Source organism: Pituophis catenifer, unplaced genomic scaffold (genome assembly GCF_029215685.1).
Source record: "Pituophis catenifer annectens isolate HBS135680 unplaced genomic scaffold, rPitCat1.0.hap2 SCAF_1, whole genome shotgun sequence".
NCBI classification, from domain to species: domain Eukaryota; kingdom Metazoa; phylum Chordata; class Lepidosauria; order Squamata; family Colubridae; genus Pituophis; species Pituophis catenifer.
In genome coordinates, this window is record NW_027256881.1 from 55,094,096 (window position 1) to 55,119,676 (window position 25,581).

General features: G+C 37.6%; 1 protein-coding gene across 2 annotated transcripts in view; it reads right to left on the bottom strand.

Annotated features, from left to right (window-relative positions):
* The window catches only part of PPP1CB (protein phosphatase 1 catalytic subunit beta), a 71,961-nt gene that overhangs the window by 29,175 nt on the left and 17,205 nt on the right, over positions 1-25,581 (bottom strand). Inside the window, exon 1 of one of the 2 annotated variants that reach the window (XM_070932443.1) lies at positions 1,226-1,619. The exons of the other annotated variant lie outside the window; for it this stretch is intronic. Within the exon in view, the coding sequence (XP_070788544.1) occupies positions 1,226-1,277 (52 nt within the window). The 5' untranslated portion in view covers positions 1,278-1,619. Of the gene's footprint in view, positions 1-1,225; positions 1,620-25,581 lie in introns of those variants that run through there. 2 annotated transcript variants of the gene reach the window in all.

Consider the following 25,581-nt stretch of genomic DNA (forward strand, 5'->3'; position numbering starts at 1 on the left):
ATCGTAAAGTTTTTTCTACTGAAATGGAAATTTTTTTACTGTACAAATAAACGTTTTGGTTGAAATTCAAATGATCCAGTTTTATTCTATGTTGTACAATCCTGTAAGTATTTTATCCAACGAAAAAGCATCTAAGCAAAAAGCAGAAATTTTAGGTGAATTACGAAGAAATAAGGGAAATTTCCAGGATGACAAAACTAGAAAAATGCATGCCTGGCATGTGAAAAAGGGTCAGAGATATTTCTAAATATATTCAATAACTGTAAAGTGGAAAAAAGTTAATACAAATTCTCAGCACAGTAAAATATTGAATAACCACAGAAACTCTTAGAGGTTACACACTACCAACAGAAAAAAAGTATAATTAATAATGTTACCAATACTGTATTCCAGAGCTGTAATGGTATTGTAGTAGTATATATATATGGCACTATATAGCACCTGAGATTATAGCCTCAGCTTTCATGCACTGAGGTCCATTTCACGTGCTGGATGCCAGATAATACCACCTATTCTTTGGGGGATTAGTGTATAGCAGTCTGAATTATATTAAAGGGTAACTCCCCTCTACCACGGCCTACATATTATTTAAGGTCGGCAGCCGCTAACGGGGTGTGGTGAGATAGAAGCGGGCGATTTTCTTTTTATTTTTTTTTAAAAAATAAAAGCAGCAGCTCCTACTTTCACCTACATTGCGCTTTTCTAATCGACTCGTCGTTGTAATTGAAGAACCGAGAGGTAGTAGCGGTTGGAGGAGAGAGCGCGAAGGCTGCTACCCAGAAAGCTGGCTGAGGAGGTGGGGAATCTTGCCTATTTGGGAGGTTCTGCACCCCCAGCCTCGCTTCGGGAGAGGCGGCGGGTGGGCGATAAAGGCCCCTCCGAGGTCAGGCAGAGCTATGCTCCCATCCGCGCTCGAGCAAAGCGGCGGAAGGTTTTAGGGAGGCTTCCACCCGAGCGCATTCACAAGAAGGAACAAGGCCACCCGACCATCTTCTCGGCCACCTCCCCCCCCCCGTCCCCGCAGGCAGAGTACATGTGTCCGCTTACAAGCATACCGCACCCGCACCCCCACTGCCCTTCGCCAGGCTCCCCCGCCTCGCTTCCACCCTCGAGGAAGAACTTCGCTCCCCGCGTTTCAAAAAAAAAAAAAAAAAATGCCCCTTCGCCTTTCGAAGTCAGAGAACCGGCTCCCCGCCCACCCTTCGGCGTTCCCTCCGACACTCACCTTCTAGAAGCCTGGTGATAAGGCTGTCCACATTCAGCTCCCCGTCCGCCATTTTGTAACCAATGGACTCGTCCCGGGCGGAAACACAGAAGGCGCTTCACCGAGGAGGAGGAGGAGGAGGCGTCGGCGAAAGCAACAACTCCTTCTCAGATCCCTCCCTCCCGGCCGCGGCTCCAGCCCTCCCAAGCGCAGCCCCGAAAGCGCCCAGCCCAACGGGGACCCCCGTCCTACTTTCTCCTTCCCTAGCGCCGCTGAGTAGGGAGGAGGGAGCAAAGAAAGCGACGAGAGCGAGACCGCCGCTCCTCCTCCCCACCCTCCTGCCTGGTTTTTTTAGGCCTCTCCGCGCAAGCGCCTTTCGTTTCTTTCCACAAGCGCGCGCCTGTTGTCAACAACTGCGCGGGAGTATCGGGTTCGGCTCAGAAAGGCTGAAGCGGCTTTTAGGCCACCTCCCCCAGGAGAGCCTGCGCAAGCGCAACAGGCTGAAGGGCCGCCGCGCATGGAGGCGGCTTGTTTCGGACTGCCTTTCCCCCTTCTTGCTATCGGCTTTAGTATCCTAGTAACGGGAAGGTCGGGTCTTTTAAAACATCTAGACACTGGAGGTGTAGTTGGCTCCTACAATGCTTACTTGGTGCAGTGGACCTTATAGCTTTCCTTGCTCTAAATCCAAAATCTTTCGGAAGGAGCCGAAGGCTTAATCTCGGTAGAGGCAGAATCGCAGCTGTTGATTCCAAGCTCATGTTGTTTTTTGTGGGGTTTTTTCCCACCCCAGTAACTAATATTCCTTACCCTTAATGCATTTTCAGAGATAAAGAGTTTTGAACAAGAGTCTTGTTTTCTGGCGCTCGGGATTAAATAATCCGAGATTCTCTGGAGAATGGCTCAGTAGTTGGGGCACTCTCACATAGGCGCAAACTTAACTGATAATGCTTTGGAAGAAACGTTGGTTAAGTAGAAAAACGCTCTTCATGTGTTCAATACAAAATCTTAGACGTTTGGAGTTAAAAAGCGGAAACTTTATTTGCTTTATTAGTAAAATGCCACATGCTCTTTTTACTCGGGTACCAAGCAAAGCTTCATGCCAAAATTTCCAGTTCTGCAACAACTTTGGTTGGGGCTACTGTGCACAATGGGGATAGGTACCTGCTTGTGTTCTTCCCTATAAGCTTTGAAAATATATCTAGTGTTAGGTAATGCCACTCCTGCACATGATACGAGCCAATTTATACATTTGAAGGTTTTCCATCATTCTTAGGTAGCAAATCTGACACACACTTCCTCCCCACTCCACTTTTTTTCATGGATTTAAATACAGATGAAGAGTTTCTGACTGTTCTATTGCAAAAAAGTAATAAGAGTGAGCATATAAGAAATCTTTACTTTTAAGAAAAAAACAGGTACAAATTATTTCAATCAGAAATTTTGGAGAGTTTAAGAAAACCCATTTTACAGAAAAGTAATATTAAAAGATGCTCTTCTAGATTCCTCTAGAATCCTAGAAAGAGGCCATTTAGTCCATGAGTCCACTCATTGTCCAATAACAATTGTTATTCTGATGAATTTATGATTCCAGAGATGCATTTGGCTTTTTTTGTCAATAAAACAAGTAGTTTGTCTTTGCTTTCCTGTTTAGCGCTAAATACCAAGTTTTTTTAAAAAAATCCCCAATTGATGCTTTAAGAAAAATCTGGCAATAACCTGGCAAACAATTAATGTTTCTAACACAAAAGAAATGAGCAATAGACCAAATGACTAAAAGAAGTAAGGAATTCAGAACCTCTGGGCTTTGGTAATAGATGTGAATAGTTCAGTTGATCTCTGAGAACTAAATTCTCTTATTCTCATGAAGCCCATTGGGCAAAATACAATTATTCTTAACAATACAACTAGGTGAAACACAAGAACTCTGGACAGAGACAAGCACTACTTTGAAAGTTGAATTATCCACACACATTGTTATGCTGCTCTTATTTCTCCTCCAAGTATTTATCTTAAATAAGAAAACATTGTGTACAAAATATTTGATGCATATTTAGATCTTCCAACATCTTTTTCTTTTCCTTACCCAGATTTATTACCTGGTAGCCCCTTTTAATTGCAGATGGAAAAACTTACAAGACAAGATAGTTCCTGTAAAACATTGTCAACAAAAGAGCCAAAGCATGACTGAAGAAGACAAGAAACAATAGAAAGAATTTTATTAATCTGTATTATTCTCAAAGTAAATGCTAAAACTTTGGGCTGCAAAAACTCAGACATCCATTGAATGGGAGTAAAGAAGTAGAATTACAGAAAAGTAATTTCTTGTTGCTGTCCAGCAATTTTTCAGATTTTGTAGTTTAGATCTAATAATCCTATAACATGCCTGCAAAAGAGAAGACAGCCCTACCACTTTGAAGCAAATAGATCTGATTCTGTAACTTGAATTTATTTATTTATTTATTTTATTTTATTGAATTTGTATACCGCCCTACTCCCGAAGGACTCAGGGCAGTGAACAGCCATAGAATAAAACATATAAATACAAAATTTAAAATAGACTAAAATGAATTAAATAATTTGGCTGAACAAATTTAAAACCCCAATAATTTAAAACCAAATTTAAAATTTCCATTTAAAAGGGGAAAGACTTAGGTCAGGCCAGCTTGATGAAATAGGAAAGTCTTGAGCGCGCGACGGAAGGTACGCAGATCCGGGATCCTCCGTATCTCTGGGGGAGCTCGTTCCAGATCGTCGGTGCCCCCACAGAGAAGGCTCTCCCCCTGGGGGCCGCCAGTCGACATTGTTTGGCCGATGGCACCCGGAGGAGCCCCTCTCTATGGGAGCGTACTGGTCGGTGGGAGGCTATTGGTGCTAGTAGGCAGTCCCGTAAATAACCAGGTCCTAAGCCATGGAGCACTCTAAAGGTGATAACCAAAACCTTGAAGCGCACTTGGAAGACCATCAGGAGCCAGTGCAGCTCGTGCAGGAGAGGTGTTACATGGGAGCGCCACATCGCTCCCGTCACCACCCGCGCGGCCGCACTCTGAATTGACTTCTTGACTCAACTGCCAAGCAATCTGTTCCATAATTTGAATTCTGAAAGATAGGGAGAGTCCATACACACTTGACTTCAAAATAATCTTTGTCATTTTGCAATATAAGGAAATGTTTCCATTTAACATTTATTTCACTGTATCTTTACAAGGAATGCTGGATAAGATTGTAGAAATGGAGTCTGCAGGATATAAACTCTTTGCTTCATGATACCTCTACACATAATCCAAGACCATGAGAAGCACAGCTAACTTTATTGGTGAATATAAAGCACTCCATTTATTGCCACAGCTAGTCAAGACTCATTTATCCTTGCACAACCAAAGCCAACAGTGCACATGTATCAGATAAACAAAGACTACAGGATAGACAGAGGCTCCTTATGTGTGCACTGATCAAATGAACACATGTTAGGGGCTGGACCCACCAGAAATTACAATGGCTCCACTGTAAATCTGCACAATTACAATGACAAAAGGATCATTGGGGATCCTGTGAGCATTATTGTTGATGTTGCTACATTGGTGTTTGTTTTTTTTAATCCCAGTGTTGTTATAAGGTTGCTGATGATGATTGAGAGTAAGAATTGTGATAGGCACTGAAAAGCACTGAAAGTATGCCAACATTTAGAAGGACTATATGCTTGCTTGTTAGGGCACAGAACCTAGAAGGGTAAGAATAACACTCAAATTTCAATATTTCTCTTCCTTCCAAAGAAATACTGATATACACTGTATTCTTACAATGGCATTATCCAAGTTCCTTGTGAGAGCTATTCTTAAAAAGACAATTTTATGTTAATATTGGAGTTCTGAATTAATGTATTTTGAATATAGTATTCTGAACAGTTCTCACATTAATTCCGAATGAGGACTGAAAAGATTGATTTACATATTTGAGTTTCCTTGTCTTACTTATGTTGTAACAGCATAAATAGAGTTGTGTTTCTGCAGGGAAATCAGTTTCATTTTTAAACTACAGGAATTCATATTAATCTTAGTAGACATACATAAATACATGAAAGTTTGCGGCAGAGTTTATAGATATGGACTAGTCTGAAACATACTTTGTTCACTAATTTTGTAAATAACATGAATGATAAAAGAGAAATCAAAAGAAAATAAATTACTAGAGAAAGAATAAGATGGCCACAGGTTTTACTATTTCAATGCCTATGAATAGGTGATAATAGTAGATACAGAATACAAAATAACAGTTGAAAGTATTCTATAGCTGATAGTTGACACATCTATAAGGGCATAAATAAGTTAGTTTATAGTTAGTTATAACTATAGTTGACTGATAAATTGGGATGTGACTAAAGTAATGTAAATGAGTAAGAAATTTTGATTAGTACAAATAATTGAATAAAAAATATTTATTGGAATGATTTTTCTCATTACTATTAAAACAGTAAGTATAACTAATGTTCTTTTTTACATAAACTTTAAGATGCTCTTATCTTTTTCTTACTTTTGTGTGCCAACTTTTGTATTGCTTATCACTTTTGAGACATTTATTTATTTATTTATTTTGTGCATTTGTGTGTTTAAAATTCTTATAGTCTCCTCTTCTTCATCTAATGCAGTTTCTATTGAAATAGTCATCCTTCAACTCAGGAGAAAAGTAAATGCTGTTTTTCATTCTGTTTTTTAGAGACTTGAGCCTAATTGGCATTAAGGAAAGAGCCTTATTTGAGGCAACTTGATTTCTAATGACTTCACAAGCATGCCCATACAGTTTTGATAGCATCAAAAGTAGTCTGCCAATATCTTCCTCTAGGACAGGGGACAATGACTTGATTTCATTGAGGACTGCATCAGGGTTGTGTTTGACTTCTGGGGGGCCTGGGGTGGGTGTGGCTGGGTGGGCGTGGCCAGCTCAACATCACTTGTGTCAGGGATGCCTTTGGTGGCCTGAGTGCTCTGCCAGCGAAAACGGAACTCAGCGAGCTTCATTTTCGCTGGCAGAAGCACCACGGGCCAGTCTTTCGCTTTTCTAGGGTGGCCCCGCAGGCTAGATTAAGCACAATCCGGCCCGTGGGCCTTGAGTTTGACACCCCCGCTCTAGGATGTTCTTTGTACTTACCAGAATACTCTAATGTTGCAGGGGTTCTTGGTCATCTCTCATCGAAGTGATAATAGGGTTCAACCGTACTTAACTTTCTGAGATCAGCCACTGTCTAAAGGATTAGGTGAAAAACGCCCAGAAGCCTTTCAGTGCCAATGCCTAGAATTGCAGACTTAGAATAATGATAGTTGAAAAAAACACAAAATATCTCCAAGCAAACTCTCTGCAATGTGCACAAAATGAATCAAACCATTCTCAAGTGGTATCTGTCCAGTTTTAAAAACTCCAGAGATAGAGAACACAAACTCTGGGCTATTACTGGGCCCATGAGAGATCCCTGTATGGATACTATTTTCCAATTTGATATAGACCCATTAACCGGCCATCTGTGGATCAAGCTTATCAAAATGTCATGATGAAGTTTTTTTTATTAGGTATAAAAGATCTCTTTGACCAGTTTGTATTGTTGCCTTGAGCAGAAGTTTCAAACTTTTTCAAGCCATATAACCTGTTAGATAATAAACAAAAACAAATTCCCAGAATCTCTGATCCAAAGACAAAATTCTAATGGTAGAAAATTGGCTATGTTTGGTAGGATTTTTACAGGTACCAGTAGTCTTTGATTTACAACCATAATTGAATCCAAAATTTCTGTTGCTAAGCGAGACATTTGTTCAGTGAGTTTTGCCCCATTTTACAACCTTTCTTGCCACAATTGTTAAGTGAATCACTGCAGTTGCTAAATTAGTAATACAATTGTTAAGTGAACCTGGCTTCCTCATTAACTTTGTTTGATAGAAGGTTGCAAACGATGATCATGTGACCTGGGACACTGCAATTGTAAATATGAACCAGTTGCCAAGCATCTGAATTTTGATCACGTGACCATGGAGATGCTGCACCAGTTGTAAGTGTGAAAAATGGTCTTAAGTCACTTTTTTCAGTGCTGTTGTAACTTCGAAAGATCACTAAATGATCTTATTTTGTTGAGGATTAAGTTGAGGATTACTTGTACTTTTTTTTAACAAATTGTATGTTACGCTTTTTAATAATAGAATCTTAATAATTTTTAATCATATAAATATTGCTGTATTAAAGTCTGAGTTGAAATCAAATGTATCAAGCAATACAATAAAAGACAGGAACATAAAATTTGCTGCAATCAAGTGAACTTTTTTTTTAGTCTCATGGAACCCTATCAAGTTCTCACAGAACCGTAAGTTTTACAAATACTTGTAAAACTGCCTAGGCAAGCAGCTTCAACTAAAGTTCTGTTTCTTTGGTTTTCATTGTTATGAAAGGTCTATAGACCAAAATTTAATTAAAATTCTGAATTCCAAACACCTGTTCCATCAGTAATTTCCATAAGTAACCAGAGGAGAAAGGCAGGAAATTGGGTATGTTCCCTTGGGTTATTTGGAGAAAAGTCTGAAAATAAATAAGGCAGAAGACAGTTACAATATATGCTCATATAATTATGTTAGGTAGGGGGCTCACTGGAGAAGAGCCTAATGCTCAGAAAGATTGAGCGCAAAAGAAGAATGGGACGACAGAGAATGAAGTGACTGGATGGAGCCACTGAAGCAGTAGGCATGAGCTTAAATGGACTCCAGAGGATGGTAGAGGACAGGAAAGTCTGGAGGAACGTTGTCCATGGGGTTGCGATGGATTGGACATGACTTCGCAACTAACAACAACAACAAAAGAGATAAATGAAAACCAGTTTAGTGTAGCAGTGAAGCCTCAGGCTAGAAACTGGGAGACTGAATTCTAGTCCTGTTTTTGACATGAATCCTGCCAATTGGCTTTGGGCCAGTTACTCATTCTCAGCCATAGAAAGGCTGAGGCAATAGCAAATCTCTTCCAAAAAAAAAAAAACCTTGTCAAGAAAACTTCACAGACCTGTCCAGGCAGTCATCAGGAATCAACATTGACTGAAAGGCACAAATAAAAAAGAGGATGAAGTTGATTTCAATTTTTTCATTTTTTCCCTACCCAGGGATTGAGAATTGGGTGGTGTGCAAGTTTAATAAACTCTTATTTGATTTTTTGTTGATGTGGAAATATAGGATTAAAGTGAATCATCCAGTTATAGCCTGTATTTCAGAAAGCTCAGCTCATATTAGCTGAGCTATGGGATTTCAGTTTCTGTTTCTAATAAAAACTTATATTTAATATTTCTTTACTTAAAAAGCAAACATGACTTGTGGAGCTATAAAGCAGTTTAGCAGCAGTGTATACATTTCACATCCCAGTCATGTGAGGTTTATGCTTCAGTTGTGTAAGTTGCAACATTGCAAGCAACTATGGTATATCATTTGTCTCTCACTGACTGAGAGTTTCTGGATTCGTATATTCCTTTTTTCCTTCCTGACAAATAATACATCTCTGTTGAACAGAATGAGATCATCACATTATTCTGGTTCATTGTTATTGGCTCATTGGTCCCCAGTAAGTCAATATTGATTTGAAAATTGCACCATGAATCAATTCTTAATGGCTGTCATGATTAATCCTGAGTTAAAATAAATGAAGGAAGACTTCACATCATCTTACTTTGCAAATAGTTTTTTTGCAGGATTATTTGTATTGTGATAAAAAATATTAATATATTAAAATTAGCAAATATTAATCATATATTAAATATATTACAAACCAACAATTTGATCAAGCTTGAAAGGTACAATATATGACAATTCTTTTGTGTTTTCTATAATGACATCATCAACCAATTTGGTTTCAAGCTTCCTAGAGCATAATCATCATTAATTAAAAAATGTTAAAAGGAAGCACGTTACTTTCCACATTTCAGTGAACAAGATGTTCTTTAAACGACTAGCTATTATCTATCCAAGTATCAATAGTAGAAAAAAAGGAATGTACAAATCCAGAAAAACTCAGTGATTCATACCAATGTATTTTCTAAACTAGCCTGACCTAACACAAGATCTTTTGAACTTCAACACCAATAAGTACTACTTAAGGATTAGGAAAGTTTAGATTTGAATTATCCAGAAACATCTAATTGAGAAAGATTCCCCTAAATATTTCTATAGTGTTACAGACAAATTCATCAAATAATGACTGAAAGAGAAGTGAAGATATGCTAACATACTCTGGTTATGATTATTAATGTTGATTGATTATACATTAATATGGTTGGTTGCACAGTCAGCCAGATTTGGCATTTTTATCCATTTATTTCTCTTTCTGTTAGGGTTAATGAAACATGAAATCATGCACACAACCATGTAAAATGGAAACTGGTTAATACCCCTCTCTGATTACCAATATCTGCTTAAGACTTCCATTCCCTATTAGTAGAACTTACATAATTATAGGCTATGATATCACTTTTGAGTTCAGCATTCATATTTCCCCATACCACTAGATTTTCTATTATCAACATTAATAGCTCTGGTTTGTTAAAGAATAGTGCTTCAATTAACATTAAGCAGATAGTTCTGTGGGTTTACAAGCTGGCAACTTATTTCAATCATGCATCTGAATCTACAGTCAACAAAGTGTGAAATGTGATTATTTAAACACTGCAGAGTGTGAAACGGAAAGACTATGCTGCTCTGAAACAGGATGCCTACAGTGCTGCAAGTGAGCATCTTGGCAGGTTATTTTAACTCAGACTAAACTTTTATAATAGTAAATCATATAAACATTTTTATTTCATGAATTTATTCCCAATTAAGACACTGAGGGTATTTTATTACATATTTCAATTATGTTGGTAAATATTACACGTAGCTCTCAGCTTATGATTATTCATTTAGCAACCATTTGATGTCATAATGCTAAAAAAAAGTGACTTATGATGGTCCTCATATTTATGACCATTACAGTCTCTCTATAGTCATATGATTAAAATTCGATCATTTGCAGTGGTGAAATGCAGCCGGTTCTATCCAGCTCGGATGAACCGGTAGCGGCGGGAGATTCTGCCCAACCGTCTGGATGTCATCACGTCCTGTTTTTGACACTGCGCATGTGCAGAAGGTCCTGTGCATGCACAGAGGTGTTGCTCGCAAGCACGCGCTCCCATTTGCAAACTGGTAGCAAAGGTAAGTGGATTTCACCCCTGGGTCATTTGGCAAGTGGCATGGAATACAACATCCTGGGGTCAGGTGATTGCCATTTGCAATTTTCCCAGCTGGTTTCTGACAAATGATGTCAATGGGGGAAGCTGGATTCTCTTAATAATTACATGATTAATATAATGATCACAGTGAAAAATATTGTAAAATTGAGCATGAGTCACTTCTCTACCATCTCACTTGGTATCTCACTACCGCTTCCAGTTCCAGTTGTTTTTGTAAGTCGAAGACTACCTGTATAATACTTCAGGAACATTTACATTACTCCGACTTGGAATAGTGCGTAATCAGACTAAAAGAATGACAGCATGTGAAGACATTAACCCGTGTAAATGTTTAAGTTCCCATCCTGAGACTTACACCAAGGTAAAACTCTTTCATGATCAGGCAACAAGATGGAATGGGACTTAACACTGAACCCTTACAATCTGCTAAATTAATAGCTTAATTCCTGCAGTTTCCTAAAGCAGTTCACTTAACCAAGGTTTAGCTAGTTGGTTAGACCTGCATTTAAACTACCCATTAGACAGGAATCTACAAAATGTGCTCACGCATTTACTAGCCTATCTTCAGACAATGTATACGGCAGCTTGATCTTTCAACTGAATTTATTTGAAAATTTCCAGGATTCTGTATGTTCTTTATAAACATGACTATTCCCTAGATCTGTTTTACATTGCTGGAAGGATACAATTAATTCAGTTTTATCCATTTTCTGGCTTTTGGTCTTGACAAGTAGATGCTTGTGAGCTCTTGCTAGCCATGCACAAATCAAATGCCAATTGCTGATTTCCAGAGCTGGAATAATGGAAACTCCTGACTGCTATTATAAATAATAGGACTGGCTGACACATTCTGGGAATTGAAGTCCACAGGTCTTAAAGTTGCCACGGTTGGACACCTCTGAATTCTAGGCCAGGATGGAAAAGCCACTACTAGTGTGTGTATAACAAATGATAAACCAGATAGGACCAATAGTCTGATTTAATATATATTTGCCGCTCATGCTAAAAAGCCATTTCTGTCACTGGATTAAGTCAACCCCTTTAAAATAATCCAAGTGTAGTGGATTTCAATGACTGATTAAGAGAGTTCCTAGTTTTCCAGGTTCTCATTTAGGAAATTTTGGAGAAGATTGTGGGGCAACAGCATGTTAAATGTGTGTGTGTGGGGAATCTAGTAAAATTGTAATGAACTCCATTTTAGAATTTAAAATGTACTATACTATATTTTTATTGCCACAATAGATTTATTAGAAAAATAGTAATATTGCTAGAAATCTCAACAAGAATGAACTAAGGTAATACCCATACCAACAGTTTTAAAATTTCTTTTGAATGATAACACATCAGAAAGGGAAGCATTAATTGAAAATGGGCTATTAAACTAACAACTAATTATTTCTTGCTTAATCGTGACTTCATGCAAAATCTTTATTATAGCCATTATCTGCTCAATACATGATAATACAATGCTGGGATAAAAATTGTAGAAACAGGAGGATACTTAGAGCTCTGAAGAAGTCCAGGTCTTTATTTTTAAATTTCTTCTCATAGCTTTGTCACCAGAGGTTCAATCCTTCTTCTGATGGATTGGAAGAAACAGGTTGCAGGTCACAACTGCTGACTTTTCAGCTAATTGGAACTCAAATCACAACAGAGGCTACAATGTCTGGGATTATAAAAAGCCTCAACTATAGTGAGTGTGGCACTTTACTAGTTAATTCTAGTTCTGCCAGCTTATCATTGATCACAATACAAGTTTTACCTCAGGCATGGCTGTTTTTATTACTGTAAGTGAACTTAGTACAGCTGGGTTAGCCTGTGACAAAACCAAAAACAATTCAAATACAGTGAAATATAAGCTTCATTTCAGGGCTCAAAGGAAGTTAATAAAGCTAAATGTTCATCCTCAAAGTAATCTTCAAAAGCTGTTTCTATTAAGAAATGAAAACATGCAGGTGGTGAGGTTGGCATAAACATTAGATTAGAACAAAGGCACTTAACTGTATTCATCATGTCACAATTTGCTTTAAGGCTGTCATGATGCTAGGCTTTTTATGCTAACAAATTGCATGGACCAATTTTTATCTGAAATTCTCTCCAGAATGATTAAGCAAGTAGCTTCCTACATTGGAGTAGTCACTCCTTTGCTTAGGCTGTAATTTTAACAAGAGAAACTAAAAGGTGGCCTTCTCAATATACAGAAAAGCTGTAATATGTGTATGGAAAATCTGCATAGCAGTACCACTATTTGAAAACAATTTTGCAGACTCTAAAATTCATGTTTTGCTTCTTTAATTACTGTAATACACAACTTCTAATCTATTTGAACTGTTTAGATAAAATCATAACGTATTCAGAATTACAGATTATACAGATGCATCACAAAACATTCAAAGATCTGTTAAGAGTTCCTGATATTTTTATTTACTTATTAAATATATATACAACCCATCTCACTGTTTGGAGCAATTCTAGGCAACTTTTCAGGCTGTCTCTAAATTTTATACTGCCAATCACAGTCATAGTGGTTCGGCTTCTTTCTGGAGGAAGGTTCCTCAAATTATTTTTCAAAGGAGAATCAAAGAAAGATTTATTTTCCTTCACCCATAATAGAATCCACATACTATTGTTAATACTCTGCATTATGCAAAATCAGTTTGAGGCCAGTCTCTGGTCATCGTCACTACTATTAACTACAAAATACTGAGCCAATAAATTCTTCCTAACAGGAGCATAAGGAACAGCATTCAATTGGTGCCTCATCAACATTTATGCTTCTTGCTGTATGTATTTGTCAGCTGGTTCCTGTTCTTCTCAAATGAGCAGTTCCTACTTTATGAAGGGGATATACAAAGCTCCAAAGGCAGGCACTCTGAAGCTGAATTTCTCAAGTAGCAGGATAGGAACAATGTAAAGCAAGTACTTAACTAATGGGAAAAGGACTTTCAATACTCACAAACACTGCAGAGATTTGGTATTGTAAATGGGTCGTTTTTTTAGTGTGATTCTGAAAACGTAGTTGAGGCCAAAATAAACTAGTTCAGCTGTTGAAGGAAGACAAAGGCATAGGATCACAGAGGTGTGAAGCAGTAGTGGGTTGCCCCCGGTTCGGACCGGTTCATAAGAACCGGTAGTAAAACGGCAGGAGGCCCTGCCCACCGCCCCAGATGTCATCATCAGCGATCTGCGCATGCGCAGAAGCAAGGCGCATGCACAGAAACAAGGCGCGTGTGCGAGCGAAGTCAGCGCATGTGAGCGATCCCGTTGTGAACCGATAACAAAGGTAAGTAGAACCCACCCCTGGTGTGAAGAGCTGATTTTGGATGACTGCAGAGAGACTGTATGAAAATACCTTTCCCCAACTGACTTTCCCTTTCAATATATATTTCAGGTGAGGTTTAAGTTGCCAATTTTCAATAGGAATGCATAATATTATCGTGCTATTATTCAGTGTTTTGCTTCCATTCACATTATATAGAAAGGAATTTACTCTCTCTGATGATGATCCAATTCTTTACAAAAAAAGTTTATAATGGCGGAGGGCACTAATGGAACACACTACCCACCCAGGAGGCGTATGTTGAGCCTCTCAGCTAATAGCCATGAATAGCCCATTATTTCATGATTTTTTGCTTTCTCTCTTGCTTTTGAAAGTTTGCATGTTCTGTCACGATCAAAGGTATTTTGTACAAGTTGGATGAAATGATATGTTAATTTATATATTGTTTGAATGTCCTTGAACACTATAATTATATGAAACACAAATTACTAACTTTTTCTTAGACATTCATAATTTCAATTTATTAATGGGAAAGGAGCTTGGCTAAGCTATCTGATATAATTCATCTGAAGTATTCCATTGGCAATTAGCAAATATGGCTATGCAGTGCTATGGATTCAAAAGAGAAAAGGTAATTTAGAGTCTGCTTGGGTATGTAGATTGCATCTATTGGCATGTCTTTAAACCAAATGTGTCTTTTCCTGGGATTACATGAAAGAAAAGATGCAACTCCTTTAAGAAATGGCAACAGGTGTGGCATGAGGGCCTGTGTATTGGGATTCACTGTCTACACAGTCTTTTAGTAAATATTTTTTATTTATTAATAAGTAATCTTATATAATTTTTTATGGCACCAGTTTTCTTGAATCTGTGTCACTATATTGCATATACCTCCTAGCTAGGGACAAATAGACTTCCAATTATCAACAATATCCCAGATGCTTTCATGTAGACGTTAGTTGAAAAGAGAGAACAAAACACAATACCCAATCTCCCAATCACCTAGAATCTGCTTAGGAAGATGGGAAACCAGGAGAAAACAGTGGCCCAAATCCCAATGCTCACGAGTGGTCTACAAAGATATTTTTGCAATATACTCAAGACTCCTAACCTTTTCTTTTTCTTTAGAATTCAAGGCCCTTTTAGGTTTATCTAATTATTTTTTAATTATTTCACTTTTTCCCCCTTCTGGCATATGAAACCATAGGAGCAGTTTGATAACTATTTTTTTTAATCTGGTGGTAGACCTCAGCAAAGGAGTCTGGTTGAACCCATATATCTTCTCATTTTATTGGAAAAACCTTTCATATAAAGGCTTTTTCAAAAAAGATTTACTTTTTATTATACTTGATGTCATATTAGCCAAGAACATCTTCTAATCGAAATAATGCTCTATTGCGCCATCTTAGGTATAAAAATTGATTATGTGCTATGAAGTTGTTTTTTATTTCTAGCAATCAGATTGATATATTATCTCCATGATAATCTGTCTCCAACCTGTTCTTTCAAATCTCCCAATGGTGCAGCTATTGCCACTGCAACTGGTTCCATGTGATGGAATGTGCACCTGCAGTAGCAGAGAGGGAATATTTTGCCAACTCTGAGCCTTTCCAGAAAAAGGCCTGGATGTAACCCTGAACCTCTTCTCCCCTCTCCATCCAGCTCAGGATTTGCACAATATTGTTGGAAGAAATATCCACCTGGTTCAATTCCAAGCCGGGAGAAAGACACTGGAAACATGGAGGCTGATTGGAAAGATGGTTTATTGAAGAAGCAGAACCACATGGATTTGTGGTTCTGGGCAGCTGACAAAATGGAGTTGAGAATGGGTGGCTTTTATACCTTCTTTTGGGCTTTGCACTGAGCTTCCTGTTCCTGTGCAAGAACATGTATTCTATTGCCTGTTGTCAGATTCCTATGGGGTCATGTAGGGGTTATGTATGATTCATAGCTAGCTCTATATGCCAGGGGTGTCAAACTCACGTCATCACGGCAGTGTCACGTGACATATTGGGACTTTTTTTCCCTTTGCTAAGCCGGGCATGGGCATGGCCAGCGCATGACGCATCTGGCCCACAGGCCGGGTGTTTGACAACCCTGCTATAGGTAAAAAATGATATGCAAACCCTAGGTGTTTGTCTGAGTTAATTTGGTTGAAGTTTGGACTGCTCTGGGATGATGCAATGAAGGGGTTTGTGCTCTGAAAGGGTATTGGCAATTCCTATTGTGGCTTAATGGCTTTGTCCTGGTTTGGATCTTGAATGAGGAGCTAATCCTACCATTCTGCCTTTGTTCAGACTTTTCTGCTTGAGGGACAGGGAGATTGGGGCTGCTTTCTGAATATGCTGGCCCAATCTTTCTTAATGGGCACAAAATATCTGCTGGGGGCTATTAAGAAAGACTTGGGGGCTGCTTTCTGTCTCCAAGAGCATGTTTCTCCATTTCTCCTTTAGGGAAATATAATATTCTGCCTTTTTAATATTTTCAAAAATATTTCATTCTTCTGGGGGTGGGTGCTAACTTTCTACAATATGTTATTCCAAGCTTCTTTCTGGGAAGTCCCTAAATTGGCAAAGTCACATTCTATCACAGACTATCCATTTTGCTGCTCCTCGTCCTCTTCTTTTCTTCCACTGTTTCCAGCATTAGAGCCTTTTCTATAGAACTGGGATTTTGAATGATGTGTCCGAAGTAGGATGATTTGAGCCTTATCATTTGTGCCTTGAATGAGAATTCTGGGTGGCTTTGTTTGATAAATCATTGGGGGTGGGGAATCTAGATATAAAAAACAGGGTTTTTTTCCCAGCTGCTTAATAACAGTCACCATGTGGAAAGAACTAAATAAGCAGATACATTGTCATAGATAGTTTTTCCAACTAAGGTAAGAATGCAATTATTGATAATTCTGTTTAAATCTCAGCAATGAACATATTACCTTGCTTTTGAAAATTACACAAGCCCATTTAAGCTCTTTTTGTTGCCTCTCCTTTTTGGTAATTTGCTAATGAATAGGTAATTTAATAAAGGCTTTGTAATATGTTAGTGGGTTACCTTAGAAGAGTCGTTTAATAGATATTTTAATTTTGGATTAAACTCTTCCTATGTGTGCACACAGGGACACCTGAATTATATATGCCATTAAAATATGACTCAAGTATAGCATTATTTTCCAAGCCTCTCATATAAAAAGTAATCCTACAGTGTTTTAGAAAAGTAATAATTCTTTCTATTGTTTGGCAATATATACATAATTAGCATAATAACCAGCTTGTTGATAAATGAAGCAAGCATATTAAGCTTTCACCAGGCAAGTTTTGACATGCAGATAATCACAATAGTATTTTCCCCTATTCAGTCTGTGAAGAAGGAAAAATTACTGTAATTAATTAAAGTACAATTAAAAGTTAAAATGAATAGGTAATTTACTAAAGGCATGATTCATTAAACTGCGAATCACTGAACTTATTCAAAATCTGAACACAAATATAAAGGCACCTCATCTTATGGGAGTGAATTATATTAGAAAATAATTGTCGGTTGTTTAAAAAACTGCTTTTGTCATCTGAATCTGCTACCAAATCAGTTTAATTGGGCACTCTCAAATTGTAGGTCCAAGGGCAAAAGAAAAAATGTTACCAACTTTTTTACATTTTTGTGGTGAAATATGAGTTTTTAATTTTTTTCCCTAGACAAACGGGATTTATAGAATTTGGGGGTGTTTTCAACAGTCATCTTCTAACCTCTGCAGAGCTAAATTAAATGCTCATTTGAGAAATGAGGCTGAAATAATTTGTAGTTGAGTTTACCGTTCCTCTGCTGTTCTTCATTCAGGATTCAGCATAACAAACAGTCACTGATGGTCAAATTTCTACATCACCTCCATTTTTTACTCTTCAATGTATTGCAAATAATTGCAACAAAAAACTGCAACCATCGGCTTATCTGCCATCTTTGAAAAGCTGAAAAAACTCAGGCAACATCATGAACCTTAGAGTTCATGTTTAGAAAAAGTATCTCTCCCTTCCCACCACCAGATGATGTGCAACCATGGTTACAGCTATTGAGGAAAGTATCTTGTCTGCAAAACTACAAACAGGCTATAGCTTCTCCTTCAGTGATTTAAAGGTGCTTCTGACTAAAACAGAGGAGGTTTGTCTAGCTTCTCCTCATAGAAACCAGTCATATCCAGGGGTGAAATGCTCCTGGTTCGGACTGGATCAATTGATCCGGTAGCGATGGAGGCGGGTGGTTCGGAGAACCGGTAGCAAAAATCCCTGCCACCCCCCCCATGCCCAGCTGAGCCAGACAATCATCAGAGGCTTTTTTTTTTTTAACGTTTAAATGCATTTTTTCTACAACTTCTTTGGCTAAAAAATGCTTTTAAAAGTAAAAAAAAAGGCCTCTGATGATTGTGCGGCTCAGCTGGGATCGTCAAAGGCTTTTAAAAGAAAAAAACTCTTTTTTCTTTTAAATGCCTCTGACGATCCCAGCTGAGTTGCCTTAATGGTAGAGACTTTTTTAAAAAGCCTCTGCCGATCAGGCAACTCAGCTGGGATCGTCAGAGCCTTTTGAGAACATTGTTTTACAACCTTCGCTGAAGAGGTGGTAGAAAAAATGATTTTAAAAGTAAAAAAAAAAAAAATTGGCCATGCCCACCCAGTCACATTACCCCCCACACACACCAAGCCACAGCCACAGAACCGGTAGTAACAAATTTTAGATTTCACCACTGGTCATATCCCCTTATCAATAATCAGAAAAATGTCCAGTTTATTAAAAGCATGGTTGGGGCAAGGGGCTGCCACTTTATTTTACTTCTTTATTGCATGATGTTGGGCTTAAGGATAATTTTGTTGGTCCAAGAACTATGGCAGGTTGACATTTTTGTCTTCACATATTACCGTAATCAGTTATGGTTACTGTGGTTCTTAATTAACTCATAGTGTGTATATTGCAAGTTGAAGAGGGACTGATTCAAAAGTCAGTCAGCTTTTCCAACTTGCTTGTTTCAGTTGTGTGGAATTCAGACTCCCAGAATTCTTAGAAATATCCATTCTAGATAGAAAATTCTGGGAGTCTGAAGTCCATATATCAAAGAATTTCCAAAAACTTTAATATGCTTACAGATGCCATGTGGTAAATGATCACAAGAAGAAGGATCTTTATAATGGTAGCTTCTTATTGATAGCTTCTTATTCACTAGAAAGGCTTACTTGCTACTGATAGAAATTCACTGTTTTTGAAACGTGTGTGGCAGAGAGAGAGAGACTGACTTTGGGATTATTACTTTAGTTTGTAATCTTTAGATTAGGCTTGTTTTAATGGTTTACACCAGCCTGAGTTTCATACAGCTACTAGGAAGACATGTACTCTTACCTGAATTTATGTTTTGAAATTCATTAATATTCATTAATATTTTTATATAATTGGAAAATAGCTGTCTTTGATCATGAATAAAATGAAGAAACTTTTTTAAAAAAAATTGTATTGAATAATATTTCAATGTTGCTTTTATTGTATTATTGCTGGTGTTCAATTATTACACACCTATTATTGCAGTTTGTCATTTTACTTTAGTTCTAATTCTTGGAAATACGTAGTTTTACCAAAATCATTTTGGTACAGTGGTTTAAAAACATTAGGCTAGAATTTGGCAGACTCTGAATGTCTGTAGACTCTAGAGATTCTCAGTCATCCAGGTCATGGTTGTCCCAAAGGTGCTTTTTCAAGAGGCAACTAGACTTTCTTGCTTTTTTCTTTGAAGACGTTTCGCTTCTCATCCAAGAAACTTCTTCAGCTCTGACAGGATAGTGGGGAATGGAACTCTGAATGCTAATCCTGGTTTAGGCATAAAGCCAGCTGTGTGACTTTGGGTTAGTCACTTATTCTCAGCCCCAGAAAATAGGCTGTGGCTAACCAGTTTTGAAAACATTGCCACAAAATCTACATGGGATTGTCCTGGCATCCCCAAAAAAAAACCACCAACCCCAATACCACTTTATTAAAGGTGCATTAGGAAATATAATCTATGGCAGGACCTGGGTAGGGATTGTATTTGTAATGTTTTAATCTCAGGTATTGAGGAGTTGTATGCTGCCTCAGATTGAAATGGCACAGCTGATTGAAGGGGTCCAAGTGTTTTATAAATGAATAACATTTTAATACATTCACGATATATTTCTCTCTTTACAAACATGCATTGGGTAGATTAGCCAAATCACAATTGATCCAAGATTATTTAGGGAACACTTTGGGTGACTAGAGATTTTTACCTGTTCTCTAATCCCAGATTTTCTTTAATTGATAAAAGGACAAATTTGGGAGTGGAAAGAGTTTAATTATGGAGAACTAATCATGAGATATAATTATGATGTAAATATCAGTAAAGAATGGGGAAAATTGAATAGAGCATAATCTGATGGATTTTTTTTTCTGGGCCAGATAATTAATTCTTATATTTTGTTTTGTTAGGAAGCTCCTTCAGAAGCAGTTCTCATTTATAAAAATATAAAATTAATGTCCAATGTTCTATTTTCCCCATTCTCTCTCCTCCCCACCCCGTTTCCCTTCAGCTTCAGATATCATTACGAAGAAATTGTGGATTGCAACTGTGAGATGTAAATGCCTTATTCCCTAATGTGTAAATAATGTATATATGGGACATCGGGGGTTAACTTATTCTTTGGTTCCTAATGTATTCATAATTCACCACTCCCATTCTTGGCTCCACCCCTTGTATATATAAGGAGCCACCTTCACCATTTTCCTTGCTTCTATCTGTGAATATTCAGTGAATATAGAATGCCTGTTATAATTAAAGAGAAATATATTTAAACCTCTAACTCTTATTATCATTATTGAGTCTGATCCTGAAAATATTGCAACAAGCTGGTAGCAGAGGATGGTTAATTGACTCAATAAATACTTAAAGATGTCTAAGAAAGATAGGCCCAACACCAGGGCCTACAGCAAAGAAATAGAAACTGAACAAGAAATAATCAACGAATCCACAAACGCGATTTCGAGAGAATCCGAAGAATACACCACTGAAGAAGAAGAACTAATAAATGAAAATAATGACCAGGAGGAAATCGAAATAGAAAATAACGAACTCAGGTCAGAGATATTAAAACTATTAAAAAGCCAGAAGAATGATGAAAGCCTCATCGCGAATCTCCAAGAAATGCTGAAAAACAGCGGAGCAGCGAGAGAGAAAAACATTGCTAAAGAGAAACCCAAAGACCAAAAAACTGTGAGTGATATGACTACAGAGAAAGTCGTTATGAAAAAGAAAAGATGTGATCCCGCGCGAAATTTTGAATGGCAGCCATCTTGGTTCCAACAAGCCTCCAAAGTGAGCGAAGCAGAGCCAATCAAAATGCTCAGTTCAAAATTTCTGGCGCGAAAAACGTTATCAGACAACGAAAGCGAAAAGGAAGATTCAAACTCTTCAGAAGAACCAGAATCAGAAAGCGAAGACGACTTAACGAAATCCCAAGTAAAGTCAGCAATGAAGACGCTTTTTGCTGCATTTGGGCCAAAATTAAAAATTTCCAAAGCGACAACGAAGAAGCTAGAGAACAAGCCGATACCTCAAGACCTGCGCGCTCCCATCCTGACTTCGAGAGCGACGACGCCCGAGCCCAGAGAGCCATGTCGATTCCGCCCTACACCGCAGACCGGATCAAGTACCAACGCACACAAAAGAAAGAAAAGAGCAGTCGCCGCCATCAAAACTCCTAAAACCGAGCCAGAAACCGACTCGTCTGAAGAGGAGCGGAGCGAGCGAGCTGCAATGGAGAGAACCTTCCACGACGACGCCAAAGAAGAAATGAGCAACGCGCATGTGCGAAACTACGTAGACGGTCCGGAAAGACTTGAACTGGCCAGAGAACCGCGCAGACTCGTTGCGAGCATCCCCATGCCGTTTTGCAATTTCCTGCACTTGCGAGACCACGGACTACCTCAGGTTGTAAGTAATGAACAAAATAATGTGGGAAACTTACCCAGTGACTTCCCAAAACTTAGAGTTGATGGCATTAATTTGCAAGAATGGTATCAACAGCTCCAGGTTGTCTTTATGAAAGAAAATTTACTATTCTTTATCACTAGTCCTCCAAGAAGACCTTGGACTTTAAAAATAGATTGTTTACATCATAGAGCATTTTTCTTAATAATATCCAGCGTGTCTCCTGCAATGTATCATAGCATCAAACCAAACCTAACTGTTTCAGAAATAATTCAATGCATGTTTAATCTGTTTCACAGCGATAGTGTAGCTACCACTACAAGAATGTCTAAGGATTTCTTTTCTTCCAGAGTAAAACCAGGGGTTTCCATAAGTGAGCATTTGATATCTCTAAACAAAATAAGAGCTGAGCTGCATTTGAGGGGGGAAGTGATTTCAGATCAAACAATGAAAAGTGTTATTATCAATTCACTTGATTCATCATGGGATAGTTTTATGTCACACTTAGACACCATCAATCTAGGATATTTATCCATAGAAAGTCTATCTAACAAATTGATAGCAGAAGACAATTCAAGAAAAAATCGTTCCAGCAATCACACAGAACACAAATCTTTTAAGAAGGTAGCTTTCCAGGAAAAATACAATGAAGCTTTTAAATGCCATAATTGTGGGTCCAGGGAACACAATAGAAGAGACTGTCCCAAAATCTCAAAGGAGAGACATAGGTCAGAGTATAGGAGCAAATACAATTATAGACAGTCTTCCACAGATAGACATAAATATAGAAGCCCACCAAATTACAGAGATAGTAGAGGGGGTAGAGAAAATTCAAAAGAGAGAAAATCTGGTTCACTGAATGGACTAAATAAACAAGACAGCACTAAAACACAACTAAATGAGAACAATAATTGGCTTATTGATTCTGGGGCAACCAACCACACCACTAATAACAAAAATATATTGTCTTCATTTACAGAAGATAAATTTGTAATAAAGGTAGCTAATCAAGAAAAGGTTCAAGTATTAGGCAGAGGAAATGTGACCTTGCCTGGCCTAGGAAAAATAGAGGGGGTATTGTTAATTCCAGAAATACCTCATAACATACTAAGTGCCATAAAACTAAGCAGAGATTCTGACATCAATATAGTTTTCTCAAAGGGGAAAGCAACTTTAGAGAAGGACAAAACAAATGTAGGCACTGTGATGATTAAAGGAGGCCTACCCTATCTAATAACAAAAGAAAGATGGTTACATAACATTGATTCAAATATGGAAGATTGTATTGAGGCAGATGATGAAAATGTTAGTAACAGTGACAATGATGAATGTAAAATATCTCATGATCACGCAAATACACACAATGAGAAGAAACCAAGAATAGGTAAACCAATTCATGATGAGTGTGCTCACATCTTGCATAGGAAGTTAGGACATGCAAGTTTTCCTGTAGTACAAAAAATGACTGAACACGCAGAAGGTGTCAAAATAAAAAATTGTGAAAATTATTTGGAATGCTCAGTATGTAAATCCACTAAACTAAAAACTAGTCCCAGACCAAAAAAATCCAACAGATCAACTAACAAAATTTTTGACTTAGTACATATGGACCTAGTTGGTCCATTAACTCCATCAATCACTTATAGAAAACGTTACTTCCTAACAATAGTAGACGATTACAGTCGCTATGGTTTTGTTTACACATTAAAACACAAGGATGAAACCTTTCAGAAATTTAAGGAATTCTACAAACGCATAGAAACACAACATAATATCAGAATAAAACAAATTATGACAGATAGGGGATGTGAATTCATGTCTAAAGAATTCTCCCAATGGTTAAAGGATAGAGGAATGCTACATTTCACGTCTAGTCCATTTTCTGCGTTCCAAAACGGGATTGCAGAGAGAAAGAATTCCACACTACAAACCATGATTAGGTGCACATTAGAGGATGCTGGTTTAGGCAAACAATTTTGGTCAGAGGCCTTACATTATTCAAATTACACTCAAAATAGAACCTGGTCCAGTATTGTGAATAAAACACCATATGAGGTGATGTATAATAGGAAACCCAAATTAGCACACATGCACATATTTGGAGTCACTGCAGACGTACACATACCTAAGCAGTTGAGAAGAAAGGGAGAAAACGTATCCAGAAGATTAAGATTTATGGGATATGAAACTGGCACCAAAGGGTACAGATTCATTGATAATAATAACAAATTTATAGTCTCCAGAACAGCTGTGTTCCATGAACAGGCCAATTGGTCTAAATTACATCTTAATGAAATATTTCCAAATAAATGCAAAGATACAAAATCTTGTGAGGAAGGGACAATAGAAAATCAAAATATCAACAAAAATAAAAACAAAACCAAAACTTGGACAAATAGTCAGCACAAAATAAAGACAGACACATTAACAAAAAAGGAAGCAAGATATTTGCATGATAACCATAGCAAACCCGAAAGAGCTATTAGAAACAATAGAAATCAAGTACCAAATAAATACAGAGATTACATAATGCATATGGATGGTGAACAAATGACACCTAATACATATGAGGAAGTATTAAAACTCCCTCGTGAAGAAAAGGAAAAATGGGAACTAGCTATGAAAAAAGAGATGGAAAGTTTGCAAGGATTAAATGTGTTTACACCTGCGATTGCACCTAAAGATAAGACGATTATAGGTACCAGGTGGATTTATAAAATTAAGAATCTAGAAGGAGGCAATACTCTATACAAAGCTAGATTGGTTGCACAAGGTTATGCACAAAAATATCCGGAGGACTACACTGACACATACTCCCCCACAGTGAGAACAGAGAGTGTTAAAACAGCTCTAGTAGTGGCATCTGCACTCAATCTTGATGTATTTCAATATGACATACAGACTGCGTATTTACACGCAAAACTAGATAAGGAAATATATGTAAGAGCACCACACAGTCAATACACTAATAAGAATGAAATTTGGCTATTGAACAAGAGTCTATACGGATTAAAGCAATCTGGCAAAAGATGGTACGATTGCTTGGTAAAAGTACTTAAGACCATGGATTTCAACGCTACCACTGCTGATAACTGTTTCTTTGTAAAAAAGAGTGATGATCATATTGAATTTGTATTAATTTATGTAGATGATATTTTATATATAGGAAAACACAAGGAGAGAAGAGAAACCTTTGTAAATAAGCTAAACGAACATTTCTCGTTGAAATCTCTAGGTAAGGTAAACAAATACCTTGGTGTACAAATTAACAAAACTAGAAGGGGATTCAAACTTACTCAGAAAGATAAAATCATTGAACTTCTGAACAAATGCAATTTAAACAATGCCAAACCCTGTGACACTCCTATGCAAACTGATTTCCTTAGAAACACTGATGAATCTTCCCCTGAATTCAAGGATAATACATTTTATAGATCAGTCATAGGTTCACTTCTTTATATATCTAATTGGACCAGGCCAGATATTGCATTACCACTCAACTTATTGTCAAGATATGTTAGCAAACCAACAATGTATCATTGGGAAGCAGTCAAAAGAATTCTAAGATATCTGAAAAGTACATTAGACTTTTGCTTAGTATTAGAACCTAGTAATGGTAAAGAACCAAAACTTACATGTTACGCAGATGCGGATTGGGCTGGAGATATATCATGCAGAAAGAGCACTTCTGGTTATATTTTTCTATTAAATGACTGTCCAGTTTACTGGTACACTGGTAAACAAGAACTGGTAGCCACTTCGACCACAGAAGCGGAATATGTTTGTTTGTCCAAAGCTGCAAATAACCTTGTATGGTTTAATGATTTGATTTCAGATGTTTGGAAAAAACCTGCTTTGCCTTTTGTTATGCATGAAGATAATAAAGCAGCCAT